Genomic DNA, 15,881 nt, shown 5'->3' with positions numbered 1-15,881 from the left:
AGACTCTGGACTCAGTCATGTCACAGTTGCTGGAGCTGCAAAAGCAAGCTCAGGAACATCAAGAAGGAATGTCCACTGCACTCCTCAGATTGTAAGGCATGACAGAGAAGTCTGTCTGTCTTCAGTCTAAGGTGATAACACCGGCATGCCAATGCACCAAGGTCAACGCTGGTAGGATGGCAGCTGTCATGGAGACTTTGGTCCAGGACATTAGTCCTGCACTGGTGCGCGGGCTGAACACCGTCGCTGACGCCATAGTTGGCCTCCGACAGTGTCAACGTGAGAGGGGTGCGGGGCAGCTCGATCCCACTCCAGCTTCCTCTTCCATTCAAGGAGTCAGACAGGGGCCCTCAGGCACCCATAGGGTGGAGGATCAGCAGATGCATATCCCGGGGGCAACCACCCAGGTGACTCCAGGGGGATCCGGCCCAGCCCTTCTTCCTGTGACCCCAGCAAATCCAGCTCCACAGGCTGAGAAGGGCACCGCTGCCATTCAGCAGGACCCCAAAAGCAGGCCAGGGGCCTCCCAGTCTTGGCCCTTCAGAGGACGCCCATCAACATCATCATAGGGCGTAGCAGTCAGCAGGCTGCCTCCACCTCCGCTGTGGATGTTGGGGAAGCACCAAGACGTAGTGGCAGGGGAGGAAGGTTAAGAAGATGTTGTTGCACAGCCTGGGCACAGGTGTTCATCACTTGTACACAATGTTCACTATTGTAAATAAACTCCCAAGAATGTCTCCTTGCCCAGGGTTCCTTGTTCTGATGAGCAGTGTTCGTGTCACTTAGATGTGAAACCTTGGTCCCTGCACAAGATAAAGGCAGGTGTCTCAGTCCAGGGTGTCTTCCCTGTGCTTCGTGCAACCTTCCCAGTGCCCTGATGGTGCGCCTTCACAGTACCTGGACACATCAGTCATGCCTGCACCTCGATGGGGCTTATCATTGCTGCTAGAATGTCCTGGGCCTGTGACACAGGGTTCCATCATTCCCTCTGTGTGCTCCCAGCACCTTTGAGGTGCGGCCGGCCTCCCTCGTCTCATCAGCGTCTGGTTCCGGTGACAGTGTGGTCCTGAAGGGTTCAGCTCATGAAGGATGCCATAGGATCAGGAGAAGTTAAATTTTACTCACTGCATCTGTTCACAGAGTACAAGTGAGCTGCTGTCAGCCAGACAGGAGTCAGACATTCACATAAGCTATGTGAGGATCTATGGAGAGTCCCCACTGCATGTCGTCATCATCCTCCTGGAATGTAGGGACTATGGGCATCCGCTGCGTCTCCATGACAGGAGCATTATCATAGAGGGTATGTGTGCTGCCATCAGCCAGACTGGAGTCAAACCTTCACAGATGCAATGTGAGGATCTTTGGAGTCTCCTCATTGCATGCCGTCATTATCCTCCATGAATCTAGTGGCTATGAGGGCTTGCCAAGCACGCCTGCCTTGATTCTCAATGCGATGGCGTCATTGCCGTCCTTCTCTCCTTTGAGGACCTGATCACCTTCATCCCCGTCGACATCCTCCTCACCAGAGGAGATGTGCAGCTCCTCCAATTCCTCCTCAGTCAGCTCCTCCCCCATTGCAGTGCCAGGTTGTGAAAAGCGCAGGTGATGATGATGTGTGACACCCTCTGTGAGCTGTGTTGCAGGGTTGCACCAGACTGGTCCAGGAAGCAGTACCTAATTTTCAACATCCCATTAGTCTGTTCCACCAAAGTGCGAGTTGCAGCATCAGCTTCATTGGACCTTCACTCTGCTGCAGTCTGAGGCCGCTGCACTGGTGTCATCAGTGACATCCTCTGCGGGCAGCCCTTGTCCCCGAGGAGCCAACTCTGCAGCCTCTCTGGACCATGGAAGACATCAGGGATCTGAGACCTACTGAGAATGTAGGAGTCGTGGACATTCCATGGAAATTGTGCTCAGACCTGCAGGATGCGTTTGTGGTGGCCGCACACCAGCTGACCATTCAGCAACTGGAAGCCCTGCAGTTGACGTAGTGGCTGCTTGTTGCCATGGAGATCTGAGTGCCACATGAGTGCAGTCAATGTCATCCTGCACCTGTGGAAAACCTGAGATCTGTGCAAGTCCCAGCGCTCTTGCTTCCTGGCTTTCCCAACCCGGGATGAAATGCACAAAGTTCTGTGCCTTTGTGAAGATGGCGTCCGTGATCTCCAGGATGCAGTGTGTGTGGAGGCTTGCGAGATCCCGCGCCACGGTCACTTTCACGGCCACTGGCTGTGGATGCCCTCCATGTCGTTGTGGCGCCAAATCCTGCAGCAGGCGGCAGATGTGACCAACCAGTTCCCTGGACATGCGCAGTCTGCAGTGACACTGGTTATTGGTCATCTGCAGGAATGACGACTGCCATCTTTAGACCCTGCGTCTAGCTAGACACCGACCAGCGATGGTTCGCTGTGGACCCTCAGCAGCATGTGCAGGAGTCCCCGCCACTCCTTCTTCTTGAGGGTGCTGATCCTCCCTCTGCCCAGCCAGGCGCCTCCGTCGCTCTCTTCTCCTTCATCTCCGCTTCCTGTAAGCCATGAGGCATACAGCTAGGTCACCAGGCTCCATGCTCCTGATGTACTCCTCCTGCAGAATGAAAGAGAGACATGTGGGTTAGCTTGGGTGTACTAAGAACCTCTCTTGATTAAGTCTGAAGACCCCTTAACACTGGACACTTGGGCTGTTGCTTTTGTGTTTAATTAGAGATGAAGTACTTGCAATGTCTGGAATGCTTTATTTCGCCACCACCATCTAAGCTCTGGACGGCCAGAGTTTAGTGCACTGCATCACTGCCCGAAACCTCACCCACCTCCGCTGCATCCACCTGACCGATTGGCGGCAGCTTCACCCACTGGACTGCATGCTGTGCTCTCAGCTCAGGCTCAGACATTCTCCTAACCCGCACTGCAAAGCTGCACTGTTAGCTTGAATCATGGGGTGACTGGTCCAAAACTGAATGAAGAGATTGGAAGAGGCTGTGAACGTCTCTAACAGTGACTGCTCCACGGCCAACTTTCGCATGGAGATTGTACAATGTGCCCAGTCATCCAATTGTTCTGCAGTCCACTGAAATGCTCATTAGTTTGCAGTCTGTGCCCGAGGGGCGAAAAGCGCTGGAGCATTTGGTGCACTTTGATGCCTCTGCGTTGCTTGAGTGGGCAGATAAGCTAGAGGCCCGACTCCAAGCATATCAATGTGGCTGTTCCTGAACTGTCTCAGCTGTGGAAGAATGCTCACTTTATACAAGGTTTTCCTAATGTGTGGCTGCTTCCCTCCCCCTACCCCGCATGTGCTTGTGCACTAACATCAGATCGTGCTGCCCACCACCAGCCCCCAACCGCACCCCCCCACCCCGCCCCTGGCGATACCCCAACTTGTCCCAACCGCAGTGCAGCCCTTGCCCCAGCACCGCACTGTCAGGAAAAAGTGGCTTGCCTGTGCCCTCACCTGAATGCACAGCGCCTCTTCCTTGAAGTTGCACGGCTGACCCTCGCAAGCGCTGCACAACATTAGTGTGCACTCACCTCCGAGTTCCCCTGAAGTTCAGCTCACCAGGTGCACGCCTTTTAAATGCTGTTGTGGAATCAAGCTAACGTGCCCGGATGATCCAGCATGGAGGCGGGTGGGGGATGATTTTGGTGAGCAGGGCTTATTAGGTGCACATGTATTAAAATGACGTTCCTGACGTGCGGCAGTGGGAAATGCGGCCCAACATTGATGGGCGGAGTGGATAATGTGAAACCAATTTTTGGCCTTCTCGCCACATTGTCTACTCATGGTCGCCATGATGCCCGACGCCATCAGGCTCATCTAAATCTTCAAAGCTCTAAGGAGTGTAAATCAACCAAACTTTAAGGAAAGAAAAATGTTGGGAAGAATTTTCCCCCCACCCCGTCGGGAGGGGAAGTGCAGGAGCAGGCACGGGCGGGCGCGCCTCCGATCAGCGCCCCCAATCAGGGGCGCACCGCCATTTTACGTGGGTGGGCCAATTACAGCCCACCCAGTGTGATGTCCGCCAGGAAGCGCTATGCGCTCCCTGTGCGGGCAGGGGGGATTCCCTCAGCCGAAAGTGCGCTCTTTCACACATGCGCACGGAAGAGTGTACTCATCTCCCTGAGGCTAAGTGCTGCCTCAGGGAAATCGGCTCCATATTTAAAAATGGTAAAGGTCCAAAAACAAAATTTGCCTGACATGTGTCCTCATGTGACAGTGTCACATGAGTTGGGACATGTCCATCACTTTAACTCTAACCTTTATTAATTTTTTTAAAACCCTCATGAAACCTCATCCCACCCGTGGATGAGGTTTCATGCTTTTTCTGAAGCCCCCCAGGGGTCCTGGCCTGCCGGTCCAACCTTAAGGTTGGACGGGCAGGTCTGTTAATTATGTCAATTACTTTTTAAATGGCCTCAATAGGCTGTTGACAGGTCAAGGGCGCACAGCTGATTCGGTTGTGCCCCCGCCGACCTGAAAACTGAAATGATGCAGGGGTTAGGAGTTCCGCCCGATGTCATCACGCGCCACTTTACGCGTCAGCGAGCGGGCCCCACCCCCCGCTTGCTGACCTAAAGATCCTGCCCATTATATTTATATGGTGAATTTGATGACCTCAGGATGTCCCAAATTGCTTTGCAGTCACTGAAATACTTTTGAATTATAGTCACTGTCATAATGAAGGCAAACATGGCAGCTACTTTATGCACAGAAAGATCCTGTAAACATCAATGAGAATAAGTGGCCTGATGATCTCTTTAGTGATGCTGGTTGAAATGTCTTCTTCAATATGGATCTTCTGCAGCCACATAAGAGGCAGCCAGGTTTAATATCCCATTTGAAAGGCGGACCACTAGAAGTGCAGCACTTCTTCAGTACTAAGCTTATAATCACAGAATAAAACTAAGCAAATAGGTTTAACTATTACCAAGAGCAGATGTGTGGGACAGGCTGCTTGTGGAGGTCAGTAGTGTCAGTAAGTTCAAGAGTGTGAGATTGAACAGTATTTTAGTAAAATAAGTGATTAAGTGTACAAATGATAGTGTCCAGTATAGTATTGAACTTTGGAACCAGTACGTGAGTTGGATCACAATTGGTTTTTTTTATCCCCAGTCCTGTGATTTGTTATTTAAACGTATCACTCAATTTAACAGAACAAATCAAAAGGTCCCAGGTTTCATTCCTGGGCTTCGATTTTACCCTTCCTTCCCCAGGAGAGTTGGGATCAGATTTCCATTAATAGCCCTGAACTGAATCCATTTTGCGGGGTCAGAGCACTCACCAGGAAGTGGAAGCCTCTGCTGCCAACAGGAAAAGTCTATCTGGACTATTGCTGCAGCATACAAGTAGGCAGGGCAGGTTAAAGGGGCCGGTAAAGTACTGAAAATCAAAAAAGCATCTGCAGGTATTAACACCCAAACAGCCACTCCAACTGAGTTAATTCAGCACAGACTAGAAACTGAACCTAGGACATCATTTGCTAATTTAACCTGGTAGAACAGAAGGGATCTCAATTAACAGCTGAGTTATTGTAGGATTAATTATGTAAGTCCCAGCAAGGTCTGTAAAGAAGAGATAAAAGCAAAAGAGGAGATCTTGAGGAATACATTTATGATGTTTCCACATTGTGACTAGAGGAATGTTTAGCTTTTGCTGTCTATTTAAATGATAGGCAAGAGAAGCAGTTTGATGTAGCACCACCTTTATTTCACTGTGTGTTCTTTTGGACAAGTGCAATGTGCAGGAGAAATTATGAAAATAAATTAAAGCTACACTGGAAATCATGTTCACCAGTATTAACTTATAAATACTTAATTTCTTTGTGTGCAATTCCTTTGCTAACTTGTTGGACAGGTTGGCAGCCTGTTTATCTATCCTTGTATAAAATCTCACATCTAGCAAGTGTCTTTCACACTTGTGGCCGCACACAAATATGTCAACAGGATTTTTTAAAAAACATACCATATTTTTATGCTGGTTTCTGCTGGATTGAAGCCTGGAATTTACAAACATCTTCTAATCTTGGCCTATCCTCACCAGATAAACAAAGTAACTTCCATTTAAAGTTTAATGCTTTGTGACCTTAAAGAGCCAATTAAGCTTAACATTCAGACCCATGAATTTGGCCTTATGAAACATCTGCTGTGAGAGCCAACTTCAGGGAACATCCATTCCAAGTACAACAACGAGAGATCCAACGTTCAGTAGGTCCATTTTTCAGGTGTTCAAGGTGGCATTAAGCCTTTTTTATGTGCTGATGAAGGACCTTGTATGATTTTTAGGAGGCCTAAGAGAATTTTTTCTGCCTCTGAATAAATGTGGCCTAATAAACGACAGCCAACAAAATTTGGAGCAAAATTTTATATTTTAACGTGCAACTAAGAATGCTCCACCCAGTTTCACAGCTCGTTCCAGCCAGAATCAGCCCTCCCCCATTGATGTCATCGTGCTGGCATTTGCCAGGGGTCACTGCAGCTGAGGTAGACAGCCCAAAATTCAATGTTGCAGAAGAGTGATCTACTTGAGGACAGGTCTAACTGTCAACAGATGCAGGCAACCCACCCAGCTTATTTTGATGAGGCCTGAGGCAACATCACTTCTTCACCGTTTACAGGACTTTCCTGCATTTAAATTGAAATGTAAAATTAACGTCCTGAGAATAGGATAAGGTGCATTAGAAATGCAAGTTCAAAGCAATTTCATAGAAAGATAAATTCATATGCTAATATTAACACTCCATAATTTCAAGGACTTAATCATTTTTGTTATAAGATGCACTTATGGCATGCTGTTTTTCTCAACAGGTTAATTTTGTCTTTCTCTTCAACATTGTGAGGATCCTGATGACTAAACTGAGGGCATCAACCACATCTGAGACAATGCAGTACAGGTAAATGAAGCCAAGACAGCTATTATGCAATTGTTAAGCTTATTCCTCTTTCGGCTGACAGATTGAATAGGTACAGCGACCATCTTTGTGTCCTGAGAGTATATTTGTTTGTGTTGATCAACATGAAATATATAGATGCTGAATTAATACATCTTTTATTTCTAGCTCTCCCTCTCAGTGTGTGTTATTTCCTCACTCATTAATATTTAATATCCTCATTGCAATAGGGTTATGAATGGATGTCCCATTCAAAGGGCAGAGTTTGTACTTAACTGACCTGCTCACAGTCGGTTGGAGGGGTGCAAAGCCTTTTTTATTCATTGACAGGATGTGGGCGTCGCTAGCTGGGCCAGCTAGTCAGGATGGTGAGTGGAGGGGAACTTCCAGGTGGTGGTGTTCCCATCTATCTGCTGCCCTTGTCCTTCTAGGTGGCAGTGGTCATGGGTTTTGAAGGTGCTGCCTAAGGAGGCTTGGTGAGTTCCTGCACTGTATCTTGTAGATGGTACACACTGCTGCCACTGTTTGTCAGAATATAAAGAACGACAGAGAATGACTAAAAGGTTAATCAAGGGAAAGAAATTAGAGTATGAGAGGAAGTTAGCTAGAAATGTAAAAATGGATAGCAAGAGATTCTACAGGTAAAAGGGAAAAGAGTAAGTAAAGTGAGCGTTGGTCCTCTGGAGAATGACAGTGGGGAGTTAATAGTAGATAATAAGGAAATGGCAGAAGAAATGAACAAATATTTTGCCTCTGTGTTCACTATAGAGGATACAAAAAACATTCCAGTAATAGCTACAAATCAGGAGGTGAAAGGGAGAAAGGAACTTGGTGAAATTGAAATCACTAGGGAAACGGTACTGAGCAAATTGATGGAGCTGCAGGCTGGCAAGTCTCCGGGTCCCTTGTCCTCCTGCTGCTCCTGTTCTTCCTACTCATCCTCCTATGGAGATGCAGAACAATAATCCCATTCATCCTCCTGCAGTTCTCGTCCTCTTGATCTGCAAGCCCTAACAGATCACCACCATTCAGAACATTCTTAATAGCACATACTGAAGGTGGCCCACAGATCTGTCCAGACAACTGAATTGCATCTGCAACAATCCAATGGTTTTCTCTTGTGTTCATGTTGCTTTGATTGTACCTTTCTTGGAGTTCAATGTAGGGTTCCTCATAGGTGTCATCAGCCATGGCCTTGTCTCGAAGGAATCATCCACTGACTCTGTTTGGAGGTGCGAAGACCAGTGGGACATAAGACTGGCACAAAATGAAGGCATCATGGCAGCTTCCAAGATGTCTTGCACAGGCCTGCAATGAAAACCTTCCTGTGATTATACATCAGCTCAATATTAATGGAGTGGCATCTCTTTCAATTGACAAATACTGCTGATTGATCTGAGCGTTGCCTGGACTGCCACTGTGTGCAGTCTATGATCCCCGGACTAGTGGGAATCCAGCCACTGCAGCATTTCTGAGGGCCCTCTCATTCTGACTGAGCTCAACAGCAGCAAAGTGAATGTAATTGGTGTCCATGGCAAACATGACCTTGATCACCTGAGAGATGCAGATGTGTGCAGCAGATTGTGAAATCCTGCCGATGTCATGAGCAGATCCCTGGAAGGAGCAGAGGTGAGGAAATTCAGGCCAGTGATGGCTTTTGGCAATTCATAGCCAACTGTCGCCTTGGAAGGAGGTCTTGTCCCAGAAGGCTGTAGATGTGAGCAAGGACCTGCTGCAAAAGCCTGAGCTTTCTGAGGCACTCTTCCTCAGTCATGCTCAGGAAGCTGTTCCTCTGCCTGTTAGAGGTATTATCTCCTTCTAGCTGGAGTTACATGATCATCCCCACACTCTGGTGGAATGGCAGGTGGCTGCTCCTGCTGCTGCTGCTCCTCCTGTTCCACATCAGAGGTCCGAGGTAGACCTGAGTGAGCTCCCATGCGGCTGAAAAGGCTAACAGCTGGAACAAAGTCAAAAATGTTGAAGGTAGTACAAATGTCCTTTAAAGTATTGGAAATCTTGAAAGTAGTGAAAGCAAACTCTCAGAACAAGTCTTGTGAGCAAAGGCCATTCATCCAGGCAAGGAAACCGCTGTCACGTTTCAGAATTTAGAGGACCTGTCACTTTATCAGCTCGTTCAGCCCTTGCCGTGCTCTCACCTTGTTGAGCCTGGTGAGTTTCAGACAGCTCAGGAAACCCAAAATGCAGGGTTAAATCTTCAATCAATTGTCACTTAGAAAATGATGGCATATGATAATCACCAACCTGCCTGTCCTAAAGGGGTTTCCCACGTGCCTCGAAATACACACCACTTAAATCAGAAGGTCAGTGGAGTCAGGTTGGATTTTCAACACGCTGACTGACATCTTTTCCATCTTCAACCCCCCCACACGCCCCAACATCCACCTCACCACCCCACCCCACCCCCTTTCCCCCCGGACATTTGAAAACTCTCCCCTTTGTTACTGGGCTGGGAATGCAGAGAATTCAAACCCATCATGGCAGCTTGAGAATTCAAATTCAGTTAAAGATACCTGGAAACAAAAAGTAGGTGTCAGCAAAATATTTCCGTAAATCTTGTTTAACTGGTTCAACAATGTCCTTTAGGGAAAGTGAGCAGTCTTAGCTGAAGAGTCAGATTCAACTCAAAACGTTAACTTTCTTTCTCTCTCCACAGATGCTGTCAGACCTGCTGAGTATTTCCAGCACTTTCTGTTTTTTAATTCTGCCTTTACCTAAGTTGGCCTATATGATGGGTCTAGTCACACACCCACCTAGCTGATTCTGACTGCCCTTGAAATTGCCAGGCACACTGCACACAACAACTAGGGAATAGGCAATAAATGCCAGCTTTGCTAATGATAAGAACATAACATGAGAACACAATAATCAGGAGCAGGAGTAGGCCTTTCAGCTGCTCGAGCCTGCTCCACCAGTCAGTCAGATCATGGCTGATCTGGCTTGGCCTTACCTTCACTTTCCCGCCTGTCCCCCATAACCCTTGACTCCTTTGCCAATCAAAAATCGGTCTAGCTCAGCCTTGAATATATTCAATGACCCAGGCCCCATTGCTCGCTGAGAAAGAATTTCAAACACTAACAATCCTCTAAGAGAAGAAATTCCTCCTCATCCCCAACCTAAATGGGAGACCCCTTATTTTAAACTGTGCCTGCTGGCATCCTAGGCACGCTACTGGAGATTTCATACTATCCCTTACTTTGGAAAATGATATGCATTCATTGGCCTGACTTTGACCTCCTTCCTTTGGTTGTGATAGATATCAGAGATGCAGGTTTCCGCTTTATAGAAAAATGCCCACAACACCAGAACTGCAGTGCACACTCAGTACTCAGCAGATTAAATTTAATGAAAAATATTCATAAGATTAATGGAACCAGATTTACACATAATGGTCTGCAAGCAGATGAGCAAAGCCATAGGTTGAGTGAGATTCATCTTGAATATGTCATCACTCTGAATGATCTCTCCAATTTTCATGCCGTTCTGGAAATTTGACTGTACTGTGTAAATCACTTAAGGTTCAAATAAGCTGATCTCAGCAGAATATTAAAAGCATCAACTATTGAAAGACCTGAAATTCTTTTTTGAGGTAGTGATGTGAGCTTTAAAGGATGATCTGCCTACTAATGAACTCTACCACTTCTGCCAGTCCGTTTAATATCAAAGTAACACACATTTGATTTCATCCAAGGTTAAATTTAATGCTGGTTGGAGTCTCAGTTTAGTGGAAGTGTCTCATGATTTTTCCTGTTTATTTCTGAAGATTTCTCTTAAAAAAGCAGGGTACATTGACACAGTATGTTGGAACTCCCTTGGCACCATGCTCAGAGTGCTAGGAGAGTACCCCTGTGATTCCCCATGCAGAGGAGCAGACGTCTGCCATGTGTGGGTATAATTCAATTATAAGATTATTCTATCTATATTGCACAGAAGAAATCTTCCCTTGCCCTGTTGAATTACCAATTTTGGCATGGCGTTCTGGAGAAATGCCAGAAGTAGCAGCAAAATGCTTTCCAACTAATTCGTGGGGAATTAGATGGTGCTTCTAAATGAGGAAGAGTGGGATTCGATCATGTGAGGAAAAGCAGCTCTGCAGACTTGAGCTGCTGGCTTTCCTGGGCTGAATTTTATTCGAAGGCTGCAGGTCTCGGTGACAGCAGCTGAGGCCGGTGCCACTTTCACTCGAGTGTCATGCAGCAGGCCAAGCATGATCACACAGCGGTCGGCCAATAAACTAACGGGTGATGTGGGACTCGTTCAATTAAAGAGCGGAAGCAGGTAACGAGGTACCAATGGCGGCGTCCGGTGCTGGCGCCATATTTAAAGGGTTGGCAGCTCTGAAGAACAGCTGCCTCCTTTGAATCGTCTGCCTAAGTAACATTGCAGAAGACCCCTCCACCTGACAGAAGACCCCTCCGCCTGACAGAAGATCCCTCTGCCTGCCAGAAGATCCTTCCATCTGACAGAAGACCCACTACCTGACAGTAGACCCCTCCACTTGACAGAAGACCCCTCCACCTGACAGAAGACCCTTCATCTGACAGAAGACCCCTCCGCCTGTCTGCCAGAACAGAAGTTCCAGGAGGATGCAGGCAACATTCTTGATAAGCAAGGGGGTGAAAGGTTATCGAAGTTGAGTGGGAATGTGGAGTTGAGGTTACAATCAGATCAGCCATGATCTTATTGAAGGGTGGAGCAGGCTTGAGGAGTTGATAGCCCTACTCCTGCTCCTAATTTGTATAACATGTCGGAGGGAAGATAAGGTTTAACGATGCCTCCCTGTCTCCAAGCTGGAAGGACAAGGCGGGAGGCCCTCTTCTCCAGAGATGGGAGGAAGAGACAGGCCCGCTTGGCCACAAGGAGGTCAGCAGCCATGGGTGACCACCGCCCTACTCCCACCCCCAACCCCCACCCCAAATATGGGTGCAGTGCTACAAATGGTTCAATGGCCTCCTTCACTCCACCAAGGTGAGTTCTATTTTTTTATTCGAGCATGGGATGTGGGCATCGCTGGCTAGGCCAGCATTTATTGCCCATCACTAATTGCCCTTGAGAAGGTGGTGATGAGCTGCCTTCTTGAACCGCTGCAGTCCCTGTGGTTTGGGAACACACACAGTGCTGTTAGGGAGGGAATTCCAGGATTTTGACCCAGCGACAGTGACTATTTCCAAGTCAGGCTGGTGAGTGACTTGGAGGGGAACTTCTGGGCGGTGGTGTTCCCATGTGTCTGCTGCCCCTGACCTTCTAGATGCTAGTGGTCGTGGGTTTGGAAGGTGCTGTCTAAGGAGCCTTGGAGAGTTTCAGCTGCATTTTCTAAATGCTGTTACACTGCTGCCACTGTGCGTCGGTGCTGGAGGGAATGAATATTTGTGGATGGGGTGCCAATCAAGCAGGCTGCTTTGTCCTAGATGGTATTGAGCTTCTTCAGTGTTGTTGGAGCTGCACTCATCCAGGCAAGTGGACAATATTCCACCACACTCCTGTTTGTGCTTTGTAGATGGTGGACACGCTTTGGGGAGTCAGGAGGTGAGTTACTCGCCACAGGATTCCTAGCCTCTGACCTGCTATTGTAGCCACAGAATTTATATGGCTAGTCCAGTTCAGTTTCTGGTCAATGGTAACCCCCAGGATGTTGATAGTGGAGGATTCAGTGATGGTAATGCCATTGAATGTCAAGGGGCGATGGTTAGATTTACTCTTGTTGGAGATACTCATTGCCTGGCACTTGTGCGGCATGAATGTTACTTGCCATTTGTCAGCTCAAGCCTGGATGTTGTCCAGGTCTTGCTGTATTTTGACATGGACTACTTGAGTTTCTGAGGAGTCGCGAATGGTGCTGAACATGTGTAATTATCTGTGAACATCCCCACTTCTGACCTTATGATGGAAGGAAGGTCATTGATGAAGCAACTGACGATGGTTGGGCTTTCTCTCATGCAGGTCTCAATAACCCCAAAGGATGTGCAGCTGGTGAGAGCGGGGGACAGGTAGCCACCTCTGAGGTGAAGGAGGGATGCTCTGAGGGTGCACCGTTACATCATTCTCCTGCACCTTCCACCAGCTCAGATACTCTCATGTTGGTGGGTCGTCACTCACAATTAGCAGGGTCACAAGCTGGCGAGCACATCACAAACATGCCCGAGCAGCTGATGGGGGCTTGACAACCGAGCCCACTGATAGTCAGAGGACTGTGGGAGGCCAGGACCACGGCTGAATCCAGACTGACGATGTGTGTCTGGGAGTCAGCAACTGCTGAATTTGCAGTGAGAGATAGGGGAACATCTGATAGAACTGCCAGAGGCTGCGTGCAGTCCTGCGTAGATGATGGGTGTGTGGTGTGTGTACACATGGCTTTCTCCATTGAGAGATTGGCAACCCTCAGAGCCTCTTCCAGCAGAACACTCAGTGGATGACAGAGATGCGTGCAAACCGACATGCCTTGTCTCAGAGTTTTCTGTAGCAGTCACACGTGAAAGACACAAGGCATCAAGAGTCTTCAGTGTGGACACTGGCTCCTCAGTCCTTCTGCCAGTGACCCGTGTGCCTCCACAGATGGCAGAGAGTGAGTTCTGCACTTGTGCAGGTGTCCATTAGAATGCTGGGACCCTCCATGCCTCAAGCAGCCAGAGAACAGCCACAAAGGTCATCCCAAGCCAGGAGGCAGCACGAGTAGCCACAAACGCAGAGATGGCAGCTCGTAGGAGTAGACATAAATGAGTTAAGAAGAGCACCTGGATGCACTTGGGGATCACAGGTGTTTGGACTTGGTACCTGTTAAGGCTTTATAATGCTGTGCCAGTTAATAAATGTTAAACTCACTCCTGCTGGTCACCCTTTCAAGTCTTGCTGCCTTGTTAGATATCATCCACAGCCTTGCTTCCTCAATGGGCTGCTCATATTGGAGTGGGTCATGTCTGGTCAGCTCCTCAGCTGTGTCAGCGCATACTGTGAAGCTGAACGCTAGGAGATGGAGTGCAAGATGAAGGAGATGACCGCAGATCCACATAAAGTTGAGGTTTTATTACAGACCTTGTGAAAGGGCATCAGCGTCAGAAGCAACAGATATGTATGAGATTGTCCTGAGCCTCCTTGCACATCTCTCACTTTCCTCTGTTCTGATGTAAGAGATTCCTCATCCTGTGCTGCCTGCTCAGCATCCTCCTGTTCACCCTGCCCATTGGATGAGGAGTGGTGATCAATGATGCCCTCATGATTCAAGGCCTCCCCTCTCTGCAGTGCTAGGTTGTGCAGAATACAGCAGACCATGAAGACCCACGAGACCCTCACTGAAGGGCATCACCAGATCGGTCTAGGCAGCTGAATCAGCGGCCCAGTGGCCTGCTTGATGGTTTCTCGGATGGACCAGTGACAGGTTCTGGGCTTCTTTGCTGCAGTGAGAGGGTTCTTCACAGGGATGAGTAGCCATGTTATCAATGGGTAGCCTATGTCCTCAAGAATCCTTCCCTAAAGGTGTGAGAGGTCCAGAAAAGCTGTGGCAGCTGCCGAAGTATGTAGGTTTCATGCCTACTCCCCAGGAACTATGCACATACTTGAAGAATCTGCTTTTGATGGTTGCTGACCAGTTGGACATTAATGGAATGGATGCCCTTCCTGTTGATGAAGACCACTGGTTGGTCCATAGCAGCCTTGATGGCCACACGCGTGCAATTGATGACACCTTGCACCTGGGGGAATCCAGCAATGGCTGCAAAGTCGATGGACCTCTCCACCTGATTGCCCAGGTCCGTTTGGAAGCACGCATAGGTCCCCCACCTCTTGAATAGGGAGGTGTCCTCCTTGATGAACCCAAGGGCTTCAGCCTGCGAGATTCCACACCTGTCCTGAGTGGATCCCTGGAAAGTTCTGGATGTAGAAGTTGAGAGCCACATTGATCTTCAGGCCCATGGGCATTGGGTGTCCACCAAACCTCATGGGTCTCAGCTTGTCCTGAAGCATAAATTGTTCCCTGTGCAGGTGTCCATCAGCATGCACCTCCCTGGAGAGCCTCGGTCTGAGCAAACACTGCCACTCGGACATCTGCAGATACTTGAGCCATGTATAGTAGATTCTGTCATGAAGGTAGCCTTTCTTTGCACAGGAGGCTGTTGCTATGCCGCTTTGCACTCTTCTCTTGCACATCCACCCTGAGAGTGGCTCTCCTTCCATTCCTGCTGTTGCTCCACCAGTACTTGGACTTCCCTATCTCAGCACTGCTTCTCCTTCTCGGAGGCATCCATTGGGTAGATAAGCCCCATGCCATATGGGCTCTCTTCTTCTCCTGCATATGTTTTGTATCCCACCTGCACCCCCCACAAAACCTTTCCCTTGCTACTCACTTGGGAGTAAGTGCTACTGCCCCTCTGTGTCCCCTGCAGAATGCCTCCCCCCATTTGTGCTGCCACTTTCACATACACACCCTGTTAGTGCTGCCATTTTCACATGCTTCGCCCCCACCATTATTGTTGCCACCTGCATATGACTTCTCTGATGGTGCTGCCACCTTTACCCCACTTCTGCTGGCAGCCAGCAATGGCCTCAATTCCACGTCCTCCCTCCCACTGCCCGTTAGCTCTGAGTGTGGTTGACTGACACAGGCAGCTCTGAACTCCTGCCTCCTTGAACGGGCTAAGACTCTGAAGCCCCCTGGTTCCCATGTGCCGTTCATAAAATCCTGAATACAGCGTAAGATTCAAGTTAGTTGGTATCTAAACTACATTAAATGATGTCCCGCCGCGTTGTAGTGAGAAGTCCACACTCCGTGGTTCCCGCCACACGTAAAATTCGGAAGCGACGTCACAACGTCGAACTTCTGTGCAAACGAGTCCTCATTGCATTTCACAGTTCCCCTTGCTGCCGATCGAACTGTTAGAGGTCTGCTGAAATTCCAGCCCATTTCTGTGCTGGAACATTCTGTTGTCATTATGATTCTGGGAAAAAAGGGATATGGGAGGTTTAGCTTCCTCCTTTACTACTCACATTGACCTGC

General features: G+C 48.5%; 1 protein-coding gene across 3 annotated transcripts in view; it reads left to right on the top strand.

The window, feature by feature from the left end:
• The window catches only part of LOC144679939 (corticotropin-releasing factor receptor 2-like), a 305,817-nt gene that overhangs the window by 267,126 nt on the left and 22,810 nt on the right, over positions 1-15,881 (top strand). For all 3 annotated transcript variants that reach the window (XM_078540927.1, XM_078540924.1, XM_078540926.1), the window contains one exon: positions 6,795-6,880. In XM_078540927.1, coding sequence (XP_078397053.1) covers positions 6,795-6,880 — 86 coding nt within the window. The remainder of the gene's footprint in view (positions 1-6,794; positions 6,881-15,881) is intronic.

The sequence above is a fragment of the Cetorhinus maximus genome, chromosome 4, assembly GCF_964194155.1.
Source record: "Cetorhinus maximus chromosome 4, sCetMax3.hap1.1, whole genome shotgun sequence".
Classification (NCBI taxonomy): domain Eukaryota; kingdom Metazoa; phylum Chordata; class Chondrichthyes; order Lamniformes; family Cetorhinidae; genus Cetorhinus; species Cetorhinus maximus.
The sequence above is the reverse complement of the archived record's forward strand: the minus strand, read 5'-3'. Positions and strand labels throughout refer to the sequence as shown.